Below are 18,407 nucleotides of genomic sequence, written 5' to 3'. Positions count from 1 at the left end.
AGAACTTGGCTTGTATATTCCAATGATGGGCTTCCTCAAAACGCCCTAGGTCTTGTGAGCAAGCAAGTTGGATGCACACCACCTAGTTTCTTTTATTGAGCTTTCATACACTTATAGCTCTAGTGCATCCGTTGCATGGCAATCCCTACTCACTCACATTGATATCTATTGATGGGCATCTCCATAGCCCGTTGATACACCTAGTTGATGTGAGACTATCTTCTCCTTTTTGCCTTCTCCACAACCACCATTCTATTCCACATATAGTGTTATGTCCATGGCTCACGCTCATGTATTGCGTGAAAATTGAAAAAGTTTGAGAACATCAAAGTATGAAACAATTGATTGGCTTGTCATCGGGGTTGTGCATGATTTAAATATTTTGTGTGATGAAGATAGAGCATAGACACACTATATGATTTTGTAGGGATAACTTTCTTTGGCCATGTTATTTTGAGAAGACATGATTACGTTGTTAGTATGCTTGAAGTATTTTACTCTTACGTCAATATGAACTATTATTTTGAATCATTTGGATCTGAACATTCATGCCAGAATAAATAAAATTACATTGAGAAATATGCTAGATAGCATTCCACATCAAAAATTCTGTTTTTATCATTTACCTACTCAAGGACGAGCAGGAATTAAGCTTGGGGATGCTTGATACATCTCCAATGTATCTATAATTTTTTATTGTTCCATGCTAGTATATTACCCATTTTGGATGTTTATGGGCTTTACTATACACTTTTATATCATTTTTGGGACTAACCTACTAACCGGAGGCCCAATCCAAAATGATGTTTTTTTGCCTATTTCAGTGTTTCGATGAAAAGGAATATCAAACGGAGTCCAAACGGAATGAAACCTTTGGGAGCGATCTTTTTTGGAACAAACGCAATCCAGAAGACTTGGAGTGGACGTCAAGAAGCAGCCGAGGCAGCCATGAGGGTGCAAGGCGCGCCTTGGGGGGGCGCCCCCTGCCTCGTGGGCCCCTCGTGGCTCCCTTGACCGACTTCCTTCGCCTATATATATCTACGTACCCCAAAAACATCCAGGAGCACCACGAAAACCTATTGCCACCGCCGCAACCTTCTGTACCCATGAGATCCCATCTTGGAGCCTTTTCCGGCGATCTGCCAGAGGGGGAATCGATCATGGAGGGCTTCTACATCATCGCCAAGGCCTCTCCGATGAGTTGTGAGTAGTTTACCACAGACCTTCGGGTCCATAGTTATTAGCTAGATGGCTTCTTCTCTCTCTTTGAATCTCAATACAATGTTCTCCTCGATCTTCTTGGATATCTATTCGATGTAACTCTTTTTGCGGTGTGTTTGTCGAGATCCGGTGAATTGTGGGTTTATGATCAAGTTTATCTATGAGAAAATTTTGAATCTCCTCTGAATTCTTTTATGTATGATTGGTTATCTTTGCAAGTCTCTTTGAATTATCAGTTTGGTTTGGCCTACTAGATTGATCTTTCTTGCAATGGGAGAAGTGCTTAGCTTTGGGTTCAATCTTGCGGTGTCCTTTCCCAGTGACAGCAGGGGCAGCAAGACACGTATTGTATTATTGCCATCGAGGATAAAAAGATGGGGTTTATATCATATTGCTTGAGTTTATCCTTCTACATCATGTCACGGTTACTCTGCTATTATAAACTTAATACTCTAGATGCATGCTGGATAGCGGTCGATGTATGGAGTAATAGTAGTAGATGCAGGCAGGAGTCGGTCTAGTTGTCGCGGACGTGATGCCTATATACATGATCATGCCTAGATATTCTCATAACTATGCACTTTTCTATCAACTGCTCGATAGTAATTTGTTCACCCATCGTAATACTTATGCTATCTTGAGAGAAGCTACTAGTGAAACCTATGGCCCCCGGGTCTATTTTCCATCATATAAGTTTCCAATCTACTTTATTTTGCAATCTTTACTTTTCAATATATATCATAAAAATACCAAAAATATTTATCTTATCTTATTATCTCTATTAGATCTCACTTTCGCAAGTGGCCGTGAAGGGATTGACAACCCTTTTACCGCGTTGGTTGCGAGGTTCTTGTTTGTTTGTGTAGGTACGAGGGACTTGCGTGGAGCCTCATACTGGATTGATACCTTGGTTCTCAAAAACTGAGGGAAATACTTACGCTACTTTGCTGCATCACCCTTTCCTCTTCAAGGCAAAAAACCAATGCATGCTCAAGAGGTAGCAGGTACTCAGGCCCGTCTGCGTGCGGCCCAAGGCGCGACGCCACTAGAAGGCTCAAGGTTGGCCCATCGCCAGGTCTTCACGAGCAGGACCCTCACGGGGTCCTCACCTCGCGAGGCATGCGTTATCAGGAGTCATCGAGAACCTCGCGAGGCGGCTGCCCGAGGTTTTCTCCCGAGGCCCCTCGCGGAGGCGTGCGAACCAAGGATCAGGCAGAGGAGTCACGCGGCCCTACGTCTTCATGTGGGTGACGGGCATGGCGACGAGCGGAGCCGGAAGGGCGCTAATGGGCACAGACAACGAAGGTTTCCTCTTTAGTGCTAAGGGAGCAGGGGCAGCGCGATGGTTCCAGAAGCAATCCCCAAAGGTTTCCATTTTGGTGCAAGAAGATCAGGACCCCGGGCTTGCCAGGATAGAGGTCACCACCGAGTCCACCAGCGCGTCAATGCAGGAAGCTTTAGCACGCGAAGACCACCTTTAGTGAGGATAAGTTGTACTCCTATCCCCCTTCAAACTGGTCGTTGTGGCAACCCTTCCCGCCTAGCGTTTTCGGAGGAAGAGGACCAAGGCCAGTATAAGTAGGGACAGGGTGCCGCCGTAGAGAGGGATCGATTTCTAGACCCTCCCGAGGCCACTCATCTCCCTTGTACTCTCATACTCATCCTCCCTCGCGAGGCAATCCAACCACAAAGTAGGAGCACGGTCTTAGACCGCCATGTGGCCCGGACCTGGGTAAACTGTCGTGTCTTTTGTTCATCTTTCCTCTCGCTCGAGCGCGCCGGAGCATCGCCATGAAGTAGTGGATCGCAAGTCGGGGCTTGGCGAGGTTCAGCGAGCGCACCCCAGAGTTCGAACCTTTCTTGGGTCTCCGGAGCCCGATTCTGACAAAAACAAAAAGAAACAAAGGAAAAACTAAAAAAAATGAAAACCGAAAAAGAAACAAAATAAACCAAAGAAAAAGAAAAATGAAAAAAAGTGAAGAAACAAATGGAAAATCCAGAAAAAAAATGAAAACCAAAGAAATAAAGAAATAAAAACCGACTCTTTTCCTTTCTACTCCCTCCGTTCGGAATAATTTGTCGCAGAAATGGATGTATCTAGACATATTTTAGTTCTAGATACATTCATTTCCGAAACAAATAATTCCGAACGGAAAGAGTAATACGGTGCACTCTACCTATCATACAAGAACGTAAACACAATGCAAGGGTTAGCATTGCTGTGGTGCAACCCTGAAGATCCCATGATCGATCCCTTGTGCGCGCTAGTGGGTCGACCTGATACTGTAGCTTGACGCGAGAGTTACCCTCTCTCGCTTAATGCGAGGAATGCCGCGGCTTGTGCTGAATAGAAATTGGGCTGAGCCGTGGCAAGCCGGTTTTCAAATTCCATCCACAAATTCTTGGGCTCGGGGCCCAGAGCATCTCGTAGGCCATTTTCTGCAGCCGGAACTGACGGCCCAAGAAAATCCTTACGCCTCCACAATTTCAAGCCTTCTCTTACTCTCTGTCCTCTGCCCACCAGACCACAACAGTTCGTCGCGGCGGAGACGACACGACTAGCCGGCAGGCGACGACGACAAGCAGCGTCAGCTCAGATCCGGCGAGATGGTAAGCTCATAAACCCTAGCCCCTCTGGTGATCTAGGCCCTCCAGGGTTTCGCGAGGTTCTAAAGCGCCGTCGGTGATGTTCTCGCAGGCGGCCAAGGCGATCTCCAGCCCCGTGCCGGTGGAATGGTACCCGACGCTGGCCGTCGTCATGGTCTCCGTCGGCCTCATGCTCACCGCATCCTTCTTCATGTAAGTCGTCTACCCGATTCCGATCTCCCCAGCTCCTCGCGCGATTCATGCAGATCGATGGCCTGATCCGATCTGATGCGCCTAGCGGCTGCGTGTGTTTCGGACCTAGCGGAATTGGTCCATACGCGGGTTGGGGTAAGGGATCTGATGTGCTACTTTGTTGTGCCGCTAAATAATTAGCTCGAAGTGGTAACATCCTCTGAGGGAGAAACCCAGCCAGGATGAGTTTAGGCTGTATCGTCTTTGGCTTATTTTCACTGCTCAGTAGCGTTTTGGATCCTGCATGGCAGATGTCACGGATGGGCTTACCTTGGTGGCTTCAGGTTGGATAGATGGGCCTAGGTTTGTTTGAAGTTCCCTGTGGACTGAGTTCAGTAACCCTTGCACCAATTTTTCTGCTTGTCAGGAAAAGGATTTGCTCGCATTGAACACTTGGTTTGGAGTTCCTGGATAGGTTAGATTATTATAATTGGGCTGCTAGAACAGAACAATTACATATCACATGACCTGCTAGAACAGAACAATTACTTATCACATAACCTGCTTGAACAGAACAATTGGGCTCACATTGAACACTTGTTTGGATTTACTCGGACCACTTTTACTTTCGCTTCTTTTTTCCCGTGGAATGGAATGATTCTTGTTCTTGTTGCTGCCTATTGATACATTTCGTGTGTATTACTTTATTATATTATCAGTCATATACTACCTAAATTAAAAGGCGATAATAGGACACTGTTGTGAATCAGAGCAATTAAATTCAATGAGCTTGTAGTGCATACCCAAACAGGTGAAAGGTAGCAAAAACTTCTGATTGCATTTTCTCTTTAAAAATAAAAATAACACACATCGAATTTCACTTTTTATCAGTGTGTCTAACTCCGGAACAAAGAGAAAACTTGGTTAGACCTGTTATTTAGTACTCCCTCCGTCCGAAAATACTTGTCATCAAAATGGACAAAAAGGGATGTATCTAGAACTAAAATACATCTAGATACATCCCCTTTTATTCATTTTGATGACAAGTATTTCCGGACGGAGGGAGTATGTTCCATTATGCAACTTAGAGTAATATGTCCTAGCTGGCTAGTCTTTATCCCTGCCAATTTGATGGTAACAGTTCCAAGTTATGGTTATTTCCAGAAACTGTGATAAAAAAATCATTGGCTCTAAGGCTCTTAACCAACCAGTATGTATTGCACATTATTGCTATGCTTACCTAAACATAAGAAACAGGGTCACCTATTACAGTTTTACAGGATTTGCATAGGATTGTGATCCTATGGAATCTTTCCCATATGTGTTGTTTGATTTGTAGGAATGCAATCCTTAGGATCATTGCTTTGGAACTTTCCCCAGCTTTTGGAGAAATTCCTAAGCTTCCATCGAACGCACACCTATGCCAATACCTTTGTTTTGCAATTCCATGTGATTCAAATGGGCAGGGCATGTCAATCATCCATTTTTCCTATCCTATGAATCAATGGAGCCCTTGGAATTCAGGGAAAAAAATAGAAATAGGAAAAACATGAGAATTGGATGTCATGACCTGCTAAACCCTACTGGAATTAGCACAAAGGAAAAAAGAACTTTACTATGAGGAATGGAACTGGTGGTTAAGAACTCAATCCATATGAATTTTGATGGCCTCATTCTGTTAATATAAAGAACCTCACAGGTAATACCATATTAGGAAATATTCCTAGAACTGAAATCCGAAAATCCTTCATTTCAAAACTGAACTCAGTTCATGATGGGAATAATTTTCAGCGCGGTGATTAAATATCTATTTTGTTTGTGGTGCTGGTAGGCATAGGTCTGGTTTTACTCGGGATATAGCTGATTAGGAAGTATACAAATGAAATCTGGAGGTAATGTCAAACTGATTACTTAACAGAGGTGTTAGCTCAAGCCTTAAATTATTGAAGTTGACCAATTACTTCAGCACTTGCAATTCAGGCACACAAAAACCTAACCAGCAAATTTGTCCATTTCAGTTATGAAGCCACGACTTCAAGGCGGAACCGTAGTTTAGCAAAGGAGATTGTCACAGCGTCCATTGCTTCCGTCTTCCTGGTATGCCCCTTGAAAGACTGTTGGCTGTTTCACAATTCCGTATAGGGTGGTTGATGCACATCTAAGTTAGCTTGTTGATTGTTTCACAGGGCTTTGGATCTCTCTTCGTGCTCCTTGCAAGCGGTGTTTATGTCTGACAATTGGCCTCTACATGCGTAGTTCTAGCTAGGATGTGTCACATGCCCCTGAAATTGTGTTGCTTCCTGGAGAATATGCAGTCCCACATGGACATGATTTTTATAATAGGCGAGTGACATCAAAATTCAACCAATGTTGTTGAACCTGTTCTGGAATCTCTATCATGTTATCCGTCCACAACTTCATTTCCATTATTAGTTATGGGACATAAGCCACATCAATCCTTCAATTTTTTGTTTCATAATACGCAGTACGACCACATTTCTTTTCAATGGTTAAGATTTAAGGAGAAGGTATGCACTGAATACACTTCAGTTACCGTTTCCACAACATAACCTGGAGAAACCGGGGTGAATTTGAGGCAAAATATGGAGACTGTGCAAGCATCAATATTTATATTTATAAGTGGAGTATTGGTACAAAATGACAGGTATTTAGGAATAATGTAGGAAAGGAGATATAATCTTTTTTTCTTCAAGATGGCTTGTTTAATGGCAGCGACTTGTAGACATCTAAGCACACGACTATGTGTGGATGTGATCGATGACCGCATGCTGAGAGTCAAGATAAAGTGCCTCTTTGGATTGAAGGAATTTTGAAGGATTTCAATCCATATGAATTTCTCCTGTGGAAGCTCCATTCCTATGCCTCCTATGCCATACGAATCTCAACATGAGCTCAAACCTCCTTTTATTTCGAAACTACTGTGTGGACGACAGTAGCCGGACGAACTCCGCAGGATGGAGTATTCAACGGTGTTGTTCACTTTTGCTCAATGCATAGATGGCTTGATGTGCTTCATCCTGTGGAAGTCGTCCATAATCTGTCATGTGTGTAGCAGCACTGTTTTATTTTTCCTTTGAGAAAGTCCAATCCAATCCACTCTTACCTCTCTCTTCTCTCGTTCCTTCAAAATTCATGTGTTTGTTTCCTGTGCAACATCCATGGGCATCTCTGACAAAATTCCTGTGTTTTGAAATCATGTAGGAATTTACAGTACATGGCATCTAAAAATCCTTTGCTTTTCCTACTCCTACGTTTTAAAAATCCCACAATCCAAAGAGGCCCAAAAAAAGAAACAGCTACTGGCTTCACCGGCTTGGAGATATGAAGAGTAAAATACACTATGCTGGCTTCAAATTTCTCTTGCTTCGGAGATTGCTCTGCCCTCTCTCCTCCTGCCCCCTTGGTTGGAGACTTGGAGTTCGAACTAACTCCCAAGCTAGAGATCCTCTTCCAGGGGCGGTTTGATTTGTGCCATCCTTTATCGATACTAGTAGAAGGCACGTGCTATGCACGTGTTTTTCACTTTTTCTTTTTTGCGAAAAAGTGACTTCATCATTTAATTTGTTGGATTTTGAGAAAGGATTGTCAAGGTGCTGCATTTGGAATTCGGTTGATACAAACGATGTCGAGTCCTTTGACTTGTAAAAGCTTAATGTCTTACTCCCTCCGTTCCTAAATATTTGTCTTTTAAACATTTCAAATGAATTATTACATACAGATGTATATAGACATATTTTAGAGTGTAGATTCACTCATTTTGCTTCGTATGTAGTCACTTGTTGAGATTTCTAGAAAGACAAATATTTAGGAACGGAGGGAGTATATTTTAAGATGAAGGGAGTATATGTTCACCCATCGATTTGACAAAATCGTTGTTTGCTAGATATTCCAGATCTCCCGTCATTGAGCAATGAAGTTCAAAATAGCCACAGATCCAAAATAGCAGACTTTAATTTGCACCAGCACGTGTGGTGTGTGGTAGCATTCGGTGCCGCGAGTGTTCCAGAAAGATCGTGGTTCGTGGAGTCATGTTGGCGCGTGTTTGTACAGAGCGAATCCAGGAAACTTGAACCGTTCGATCACTTGGGTGTGGTACTGATAAACGGTGGATATTCATCTTCTAGAACAAATCAATGGCTCATAGTTGCTCATGAATCTTGATGGATAGCTAGTCCGAATTCAAAAAATTGTGTACTATAGTACTCCCTTCGTCCCAAAATTCTTGTCTTAAATTTATCTAAATACGGATGTATCAAGTTACATTTTAGTATTAGATACATCTGTATCTAGACAAATCTAAGACAAGAATTTTAAGACGGAGGGAGTAGTATATATAAAAGGGGTGGTTTGATTTGTGCCAAATAAAATTTCCCACCCAGATCTCACCTCCAACGGGCGGAATAAATTTTCCATGTGGCCACTGGCCACCGACTAGAGATCTCACCCACTAGGGATCATGAAGCTGGTCACGGTCTTCTTCTCTGCATAGAATACGCATCAGAGCTATAAATATATATCGATGATTGATGTACCTGGTGTACTGGTAAAAAGTTGTGCTCGAGTTGATAGACGGTGGCTACAGCCTCTGCATGACTCGAATTCCCGGCGTCTCCCTCCTGAACCTCTAGAATAGGGAGCTCCAACTTCTGTAGCGTGTAGTTCCGGCCTTCCGGGCGTCATGGCAAGGTGCTGTTCGTTGGCGATGATGATTCCGTCGAAAGGTCGGCATCAACACATGGCCCGATTGCATGTCTTATTATCTGAAGTCGTCGGCAAAAAAGAATTACGGCAAGATGTCATGTAGTGCCTTCTTCTGGGAATCTGGGTCTTTTGCCTTAAAGAAACGAGCAAACCACTCCCAATGATCCCCTCTCCCTGCTTGCTTCAACGGTGGCTCAATGGGGCGTAGCCAGGGGATGGTCTCATGGTCACTCAGCTCATTTGCAAAAACATTACTACTATGAGCAGTTAATTGCACCAATTAAACTCAGCAAAATTCCATCAAAGACTAAGCATGACCACCCTAGGGAAAAATCTTGTCTCTGCCTCTTCTCTACGTGATTGGTCCCATATGCAGGCTTGCGGCTAATCCTCACTTCCACGATTAACATTGCAAGTAAACCGCAACAGTTCTCTAGGTTCCACAATATGCTGCCCTAGTGTAGCACAGTGATAGCAAAAAAATATTCTGAACGAGTATTGTTTGACCGCAGCGCGGTCATCATTGTTTATATATGGGGCTATTAGTTTACGCCCACGGGCATCACGTGATCGGGTTCCCTACATGTTCTCTGCTCTGATCTCCAGTTAACGCTGTCTCTTCACCTCTTTCAGATTAGTTCCATTGCAGCTAATCCACGCTTTCCACGATCGGCATATCTGGAAACATGCAGGGCCTTCTCTAGGTTGGTTGTAATCTCTTCTCTACTTCACCAACATGCTCCTTAGCATAATGGGCAGTACTTATCGTTTATGCATGCTAGTTAATGTTCTCATTTGCATCCTTCAGAATGTGCCTCTTAGTTCCCCAGATCCAAAAGTGGGTTGAGCCATATACTGTTATCAGTTCATCACCATTCACTATCTTTAGTCTTATAGATCATATCTTGAGTATGCTAAAAAAAAGCCGTGTCTGAAATTTCCCTCGAAAAAAGAAGGAAAAAAAAAACCATGCCTTCAAATTTCTAGCTGCATAGGCATGTTCATTCCAGATTCAGCTTGCATGGTGTCTTACTATCAGATTTGCAAGCTACTAGCTACATATTCATTAGTCATCTGGGAAGTAGTTTTATATTCTAAGTCGACAAAGAGCACATAAAAAGTGTATTTTGTAGCTAGTGTCATTATTGTATTTTGTTGTCAAGTTATCTTGTTCAAGAGAACTCTTTGGCTAACAGGTTGCGGACCATGAATTATCGAAGGCACTGTGCCCTCTAGTCAATACAAGCCCGTTTGCTGTTATATGTAACACTGTTTGGGCATTCTGAAAATCAAGATGGATGGTGACTGTGGTTCAAAACCACACAAATTGCCATTACAATACTTAAAAGATATCACAAAGAACTTCTCGCGAGTACTTGGGAAAGGTGGTTTCGGTGTGGTATATGAGGTGAGCTTATAGTTTTGCTGAAATTACAGTTGATACAAAACCATATATTCATGCTAACAACATAACTTCAACAGGGCGTGCAACCGAATGGGGAAATAGTTGCTGTGAAGAAGCTTTTGAACCCAATGTCACAAAAGCAATTTGAGAATGAGGTTGATCTTCTGATGAGACTTGAGCATCCAAATATAGTACGATTAGTAGGCTACTGCTATGAAATAGAAAACGAACACTTCCCTCTCAATTGGAAATACGTTTTTGCTGGGAAGGCAGAAAGTTTGCTTTGCCTGGAGTATCTGCCTAATGGAAGTCTTGACGAGTTTCTTTCAGGTACAGTAATTGTGTGATGTCCTGTATTTTTCTTCTTTTCATTCAGTATTTTAATGAATGTGAAAGGATAGTATACAATAGATTATTTAAGTCCTTTCATATATTATGTATAGCACATCCATGATAGATTCTCAGATAACAATTGACGAAGGCTCTCCTTTTGGTTAAAGATTCAGATAAATCTTCTTGACTTGATTGGCACACACGCTACAAAATAATTGAGGGGACCTGCAGTGGTTTACAGTACCTTCACGAGCAAACTGACGGGCCTATCATTCACTTAGATCTAAAACCCGCTAACTTACTGCTCAATGATGCTTTGGAGCCCAAACTTGCAGAATTTGGTCTGTCACGTCTTCTTGATCAACAAGGAACTGTGTGCACTATGGAAGTTAACGGGACATTGTAAGTGAAATGCTGCATGATAATCTATTTCGTTTAAGTTATCTTAACACTTCAACGATTATACTATTTTGTTTGCAGAGGATACATGCCCCCAGAATACCTACAAGGTATACTCGGAACTATGTCAGATATATTCAGTCTGGGTGTAATAATCTTGGAGGTAGTAACAGGAGAAAGGAAGTACCCAGATAATATTCCTCCTTTGGAGGAATTCATTGAGACTGTAAGTGAAATCCTTTTCACTTTTCAAGATAGAGTTTTTTTTTTCTTGAACACTCCGGGAAGTACATTTATTATTGTATGAAGATGCTAACAATCATTTTCTGATTCCACAGGAGCTTGAAAAATGGAGAGATACGCTGCAGAAAGCACCAGGGTATACATCCTTAGAGACAGATTGCCTACAAATAAGGAGATGCATTCAGGTAGGTCTAAAATGCATGAATCCTTCACGGGCTAAAAGACCTACAATCACTAAAGTCATCAAGATGCTTCAAGGATTGGGAGGTATGGATTGCAATGTTAGCAATGAGGTAACGCCAACGGCAGCCCAGGTACAATCACTTGACCGGCAACACATGCTTTTTGCCTAAAAGTTTAAAACGTTACTCCGTAGTGGTAGACAGAGAGCCCAGTATTAGGCATATACTCCCTCCGTCCCAAAATAAGTGTCTTGAGCTTAGTACAAATTTGTACTAGAGCTTGTACAAAGTTGAGACACTTATTTTGGGACGGAGGGAGTATTACTTTTTGTATGTGTCGTCTTGCTAGTCTACAATAAATGATGTTGGCAATAGCCAGAGAGCCCAGAAGAGTGGTATAGTGGTAGACAAAAGAGAAGATACACAATTATCTCGAAATTGTGGAATGAAATATAATTAGGAATAAAACTTGGAGCCAGAATGACATTTGTCAAAGAAACGGATGAATTATATTTCAGTATTTGCATCTAGATCGTGGACTAATGTGGAAGTGCTAACAAGAAGTGGTCTAATTAATCTCTTCAAACGAAGTTGATCATAACATCATTTACTGTATCATTAATGCCAGGAGTTCTTCTGTATATGCAGATTAGGTCCGGCCCAAGAGAGTTGCTTGATATCCACCCCTTGGAGCTCAGCTTTAGCTTGGATTCAGACAAGCAGATCCGTTGCCTCGTAAAGCTAACTAATAAAACAAATGAATGTATTGCATTTCATTTTAAGGTTACGGGGGCAACAAACAAGTACTGCATTGAACCGGCTGGCAGATTCCTGTTGCCACGGGAGATGACTTATTTAGTTGTAACAATGGAAACGAGAGGGGAGTTGCAGTGCAATGATCAATTCCTTGTACAAAGCATCATAGTGAGGGAGGATAGAGTGACATCTAAGCCTATCCCTGGACAGACATTCGACAAAATGCCAATCAGTGTGGTGCACAAGGTAAAGTTGGCGGTTATTCATGTGCCTGCAGTCATGGTGAGGGAGGATAGAGTGACATCTAAGCCTATCCCTGGACAGACTTTTGACAAAATGCCAATCAGTGTGGTGCACAAGGTAAAGTTGCCGGTTATTCATGTACCTGCAGTCCAAGGAACATTGAATCCGCAGCAGTCTGAAGGCTCTCAGGTAAATTCCTTTGAACAGAATTTTCAAGCCCCTCTGACTCTCCCATAGATTGCGAATAAAATAAAGCATTAGGATGATGATGTCTTGCATTAATTAAGCATGTCATGATCAAATGAGGTAGAAACATGAGATGTACAAATGAGGGTGGGGTACATCGGTGAAGACGGAAATACACGAATCTGAAAGTTTCAGCAAAACCTTTGCCATCTAAAACCTTCTGAGAGTTTGGCTTCTCTTCATGCTTCACTTCAAAACTGAGTGTCTGCTTGGTGAAGTCATGAGTTATTTTCTAAATGGATAGAGCAATGGAAGTAACCTCACATAACCAGTTGTCGCTACAAACAAAAAATAGCACATGTAGTCCGCAATACAATTCCAACTCATTAGAACATAATTCCATCCCATTATCAGTGTGAAGCTTCTTTACCTTCTGTCTGCATGTCTCCGTCACCTCTCTGAAGCAAGCAAATCTGCTGCAGTACTCAAAAGTCATTATATTTGTGCCTAATGACTCTGGCCCTCTTGTTGTAGATGATTGCCTGATGACTCTGTCTCTCTCTCACCTCTTTGAATCTGTTTGTATCTCCAGGGAAAACTTCTAGGAAGACCAAACATTTCTGACAAGGTTTTCCTCCTGCCATTACTATATAACAGAATATTTGTTTTTGTTTAAATCTGTTCTGCGCCCATGTATATCTGATGGACTGATGCTAACCTTTCTGTAGGATAATGAATACACGCTGGTTGAATGTTTGGAAAAAGACCTTGGGTATTGTGCGGGAAAGCCCATTGCTGCAGTTCTCATATATAAATGTTTTGTTCAGTGGAGAACTTTTGAGTCACAGACGACCTCATCCTTTGACCGTATTATTCACTTAATTGGGAGTGCACTAGAGGTAGTCTCAAACCTCATTTTTAGTCGTAATATTCGAATACACTAAGTGTGAGTGTAGAATACTTATTCTACACCTCTAATAAAATTGTATACAAAATTTAGTAAAAATGTGTACACAAAGTGGTAATTCAGAAGAAAAAAAACTATCCAAGTCACTAATTTACTACAGTGGTAGTAAAACTGTATTCGAAAGATTAATATATTTTGTACACTTCTTACTAGGGGTGTAGAATAAGTTATTCTACTCATGCTTAGTTTGGCTTCCCGCGCACCTCGCCGCTGCTGGAGGAAGCCATGGGCAAAGCCTGCCTGGTGGATGGCGACGTCGGGCTCGCCTCCTTGTGCAGTAGGAGCCCTCACGGCTGGAGCATTGAGGTGGCCCTGGACGCATACGTGTTGGCGAATCTCGGGGTCATTGTTGGAGCACCTCTCCTATTACTTTAGGGTGCCATCATTGCTGGCTGATGCTGATATTTGCTGCAGTTGTTCCATTGATTGCTTTTTTTCTTTCTTTGTTAATACTTTGGCTGTGTATATGTGTATCCTCGGTATCTTGACTAGCTCTTGATATCATGTTGGTGCAGAGGCAAGGTGTAATTGTATCTTGTTGATATTAATGCATTTCCTTTAGCAGACACATCAAAAATTATCCCATGTGGCAGGATGAAAAGTCAGACAACTTCATGTGTTTGCAGACGTCCGAGTCTTGTTTGCACCATTTCTGATTTAAGGGAACTGTAAAAACTCAGCAAGTTCGGTTCATTACCTTGCCCACGTTAAGCACTGTAGCACACCTGGCAACATGATGATATGCCTGTTCTATTATCGCCAGTTACTAGTAAATGCGTAAGTGCAATACACGTTGATATTTGGAAGAATATTAATCGCATGATGATATTAGGTAGGATATTGATTGCATGCTAATTATGTTTTTTTTTTTCACACAACATGCTAATTATGTGAATAGCGTTCATTACCTTGCCCATGCTGTTTAATTACGTTCTACTTCTTTAGTTTCTACAGGACCAGGATAATAACGAAACAGTTGCATATTGGCTCTCCAATTCATTCGCGTTACTCCGACTTATGCAACGAACATCCGAATCAAGTGCAGCAGCTCCTCAGAGACAACGGTTCATGGTAACACATCTTTCTTCTTTCCAGTTTCTTACTCTCGTTTATTTCGCTGAAGACATGTCTGTTCATTGTTTGTGAAAACATAAGAGAACTGGAGATTCACCACAAAGCAGTATATTTGGTATGATCAAAAAGATCAATCTCCAGCAAGCTATTGAAGCCCATCCTGCTCTGCTTTTCAAGCAACAGCTCACAGCTTACCTTGAGAAGACGTATCGAATGATAAGAGACAATTTGAAGAGAGAGATATCTCCATTTCTTGGTCATTGCATTCAGGTATGAACAAATTGTACTAGAAATTATTTGATGTATAAAATAAAGGTGAGCCTCAAGGTTTTGTTTTACCGACACTTTTCTTTGCAGGCACCGAGAACAGCTCGCATAAGTTGGACTCATGGAGCTTCTGTTGCAAACGTCTTGGCCCAGCAGATCGGCCATTGGCAGAGTATTGTGAAAATAATAACAAACTACCTGGGTGTTTTGAAATCCAATTATGTATGTAACCTAAGCATGAATGAGTTATTGCATAATGCTTTTAAGTAACGATGCGCACTGACATGTGCTCTATTGATATTGTACAGGTTCCTTCATTCTTAATCTGCAAGCTGTTCGGTCAAATATTTTCATTCATTAATGTCCAGTTGTTCATGAGGTAAAATTTAATCCTTCCCGAGCTCTGTGCTTCATTGTACTTTCCCCCTTAAGGCTCCTATGATACTCTGTATCTTGTAGCGTGCTTCTCCGAGGAGAGTGCTGTTCATTTAGCCACGGAGAATATGTCAAGGCTGGATTGGCAGAGTTAGAACAGTGGATCATTGATGCGACTGAAGAGGTATGGATGAATTTTTTCTAGACATTTTAATCTGTATGCTAATGATATGGTACACATAGTATGCAGGCTGTTCCTGGGAAGAACTGAAGCACATTAGGCAGGCTGTTGAATTCCTTGTAAGTGCCGGTGCTGTCCGAGGGATGGGGTGTTTGATTTGCAATTTTATGGGTAAACATTGGATAATCTAACGAATATTAGCATTAGGTTATTATTGAAAAGCCAAAGAAAACACTGGAAGAGATCACCAACGATTTGTGCCCTGTAAGTGGTATTTGCAATCAGTTAAGTTTAGTCACTCATCAACACCTATTGGACAACTTATCACTCGTTTTACAAACTTTCAGGTCCTTAGCATAGCACAGATATACCGTATCAGTACGATGTATCGGGATGATAAATTTGGCACCCAAACAGTTTCGTCAGAGGTAGCCTGTTCTAGTTAGTAATTTGCCAGTCTGTTCAAGTTTCACATATTTCTGACAAAAGAAAACAAACTGCAGGTAATCACAAGTATGAAAACAATTATGACTGAAGAATCAGAAAATGGAGTGGTCGTTCCTTTCTTATTTGATGCTGATGGAAGGTTTATTTTCCTCTTCCATGTTCAACAAGTCACTCTGTTTTCTTAAAGCCTGCTCACAAATGTTTATTGTTCACGGCACATCTCATTGCAGCATTCCATTTTCGCTGCATGACCTTCAGAAGTGTGCGCAGAAATTCGAGGTAACAGATGTTGATATGCCGCCTTTGGTCCTGGAGCATCCTTGCTTTAACTTCCTACACAAAACAAAGGACAAACTGGACGGCCCGGCCCTCCAAAGTTAAAAATACCTCTTGTTCTCTTCCAAATGTAATGTGTCCAAGGAAATCGCCGTTCATACATCATTGTCTTGTGAACTGCAAAGATCATAGTTGGAATAAGTTGCAGTGACAATTGTGTTGTTGGCGTGTTATTTGTTTCATTCAATGCACGCCATGTTCTCCCAATCGAGAATGTTTGTAACCAAGACAAACGTATATACCGCCGTTGCATCTGCCTAGGGTGAAAATATGTTCCTTCTGAGAACTACTAGTAACTTTGTTGTTCTACTCTGTTCCGTAGCACTAGATGGTTATGCACTTTCCAACCAAGTCATACTTGGAAATCTGTTGTTCATGAACATATCAGCCCACTACCAAGGAGGAAGTGGAGTGCATCTCCAACGAGGACACCGGCTGTATATCTTGCTACAATCCAATGTCGCGAGCTGATACTGTTCACATGAAAAATGCCATTCACTAAAAAAAAACATGAAAAATGTCACGAGCAGGAATGCTGTTCACAATAGAATGGCCAAATACATTTGATTTGGAAACTTAATCTTTGTTTTAGAAACAGATCCTCTTAATTTATGTCTGCCGCACTTTCTTCGTGTATTTAGCTGATTGTAAACTAGCTTGCTCGTCCCTTCATCACTGTTTACTGTTGGATTTCTGGCTGAAAAAAAAAACAAATGCAATTGCATGGAATGAGGGGCGTGTCTAGATATCGCTTATAGCAACCCCGTGTGTAGGGTCGCCTGCAATGCTCCCTAAATGAGCCGGGCCAGCGCGGGAGGAGGCGCTGGTTCGCTACCGCTTGTTTTTTTGTTTTGTTTTATGGCTTATACTTATGTTCCTTTAATGGGAAAAATAATTAATTTAAAAAATGTTCATCGCTCATTCGAACAATGTTAACTAGTGTAAAAAATAATTCACATAACTTTCCAAAATCTTGATACCATTCAAGACAAATGTACGTGTCACTTTAAAAAAAGTGTTTATACAATGTAAAAAAATGTTCGCATAGTTTAAAAAATATTTTATACCATTTGGGAAAATTTATGTGGCATTTTAAAAGAATGTTCACGTGTTTGAAAAAATATGTTTATGATATCTTTCAAATGTTTATGCAATGTAAAAAAACATTCACGTAGGTTTTAAAAAATGGTCCATGCCATTAAAAAAATGTTTAACATGTTTGAAAAAGTATACATCATGTATTTCCAAAACATTCAACGTGTATAAAAATGTTTCAAAAGTATATAAAAATGCACAATGTGTATTAAAAAGTAGATATGTGTTGAAAAATACCTATGAAAAAACCAGTGAAGACCATAAAATGACAACCAAAAACCAAAAAAGCCGGAAGGAAACCAACACAAAAAACGCACACACACAAAAAACAACAGAAAACCTGCGCCTAGGAACCCCATATTGGGCAGGCCTGTCTAGCGCTCCCCATATAGCCCTAGTGTGGAATCAACTGTTCTTCCATCAACTGCCAGAATCTGTTAGGCCAAATTTTTGGAATCAAAACTTCTGTGACCATAGAGTCGACCGGGTCCAAGTTCGCGACATTTGCATGTGATGGGGGCGAATCCTGTTTAACTAACACACGGTTTGATGGATACCAACGAAACGCACACCCCACCCCCCCGTGAGCGTACACATGCTACATGGACCGGCACATTATCGAGTTTTTTTGGTCTCCTTTTCAGCCGATTTTCAAAAGGTTGCTTGGACAGTTTTTTTTTTGCTTTTTCTGTGTTTTTCCTTTCCAGCCTTTTCTTCTATTTCTCTCTTTTCTTTTCGTTTTTTTATTTGCGTTCTTACATGTTTTTATTTATTTTACTTTTTAAATTCGGGAGCAATTTCTGAATTGGCGAACATTTTTTTAATTCATGATTTTTTTTCTACAACTTAGCAAAACATTCACTAACTTTTAAAATTCATGAACATATTTTAATTGGCGAAGAATTTTTGTAATTTGTGGACAATTTTTTAGATTGGTGAAATAAAATCGAATCGCCAATATTTTTCGGAAATTCATGAATTAGTTTCAAACTTTTCCAACATTTTCTGAATCCATGTATATTCTTTCAATGGGAAAACATATATTGAAATTTGGGAACAATTTTTAAATTCATGAACATTCAGTTGTCGATTTTTATCTAAAATTCATAAAGATTTTATGAACTTGACAAACATTTTTTAAATGATGACTATTTTTTGAATTGGCGAACATATTCTAATTTCTTTTTCAAATTAATG

The 18,407-nt window shown here is 41.1% G+C and overlaps 3 protein-coding genes across 3 annotated transcripts; all 3 read left to right on the top strand.

Moving 5' to 3' along the window:
- Positions 1–3,683: 3,683 nt before the first annotated feature.
- On the top strand, positions 3,684–6,463 carry LOC119339994 (transmembrane protein 258-like). The gene is made up of 4 exons (XM_037611901.1): positions 3,684–3,831; positions 3,920–4,020; positions 6,018–6,096; positions 6,186–6,463. The coding sequence occupies exons 1-4, from the start codon at positions 3,829–3,831 to the stop codon at positions 6,231–6,233; spliced, it is 231 nt and encodes a 76-aa protein (XP_037467798.1). The 5' UTR covers positions 3,684–3,828; the 3' UTR covers positions 6,234–6,463.
- Positions 6,464–9,936: 3,473 nt separating this feature from the next.
- LOC119340328 (cysteine-rich receptor-like protein kinase 37) lies at positions 9,937–10,849 on the top strand. Its single transcript, XM_037612228.1, has 3 exons — positions 9,937–10,129; positions 10,204–10,456; positions 10,627–10,849. The coding sequence occupies exons 1-3, from the start codon at positions 10,016–10,018 to the stop codon at positions 10,644–10,646; spliced, it is 387 nt and encodes a 128-aa protein (XP_037468125.1). The 5' UTR covers positions 9,937–10,015; the 3' UTR covers positions 10,647–10,849.
- Positions 10,850–10,943: 94 nt separating this feature from the next.
- LOC119340327 (myosin-17-like) lies at positions 10,944–16,363 on the top strand. The gene is made up of 15 exons (XM_037612227.1): positions 10,944–11,084; positions 11,197–11,415; positions 11,932–12,471; positions 13,061–13,096; positions 13,197–13,367; positions 14,381–14,506; positions 14,591–14,779; positions 14,867–14,998; positions 15,085–15,155; positions 15,236–15,335; positions 15,395–15,451; positions 15,540–15,596; positions 15,680–15,760; positions 15,836–15,918; positions 16,010–16,363. Exons 1-15 carry the CDS (start codon positions 10,947–10,949, stop codon positions 16,158–16,160), a joined length of 2,151 nt encoding a protein of 716 aa, XP_037468124.1. The 5' UTR covers positions 10,944–10,946; the 3' UTR covers positions 16,161–16,363.
- Positions 16,364–18,407: the final 2,044 nt, after the last annotated feature.

This window comes from Triticum dicoccoides, chromosome 7B (genome assembly GCF_002162155.2).
Source record: "Triticum dicoccoides isolate Atlit2015 ecotype Zavitan chromosome 7B, WEW_v2.0, whole genome shotgun sequence".
Classification (NCBI taxonomy): domain Eukaryota; kingdom Viridiplantae; phylum Streptophyta; class Magnoliopsida; order Poales; family Poaceae; genus Triticum; species Triticum dicoccoides.
Note: the sequence above shows the minus strand (reverse complement) of the source record. Positions and strands in the feature narration are given on the sequence as shown.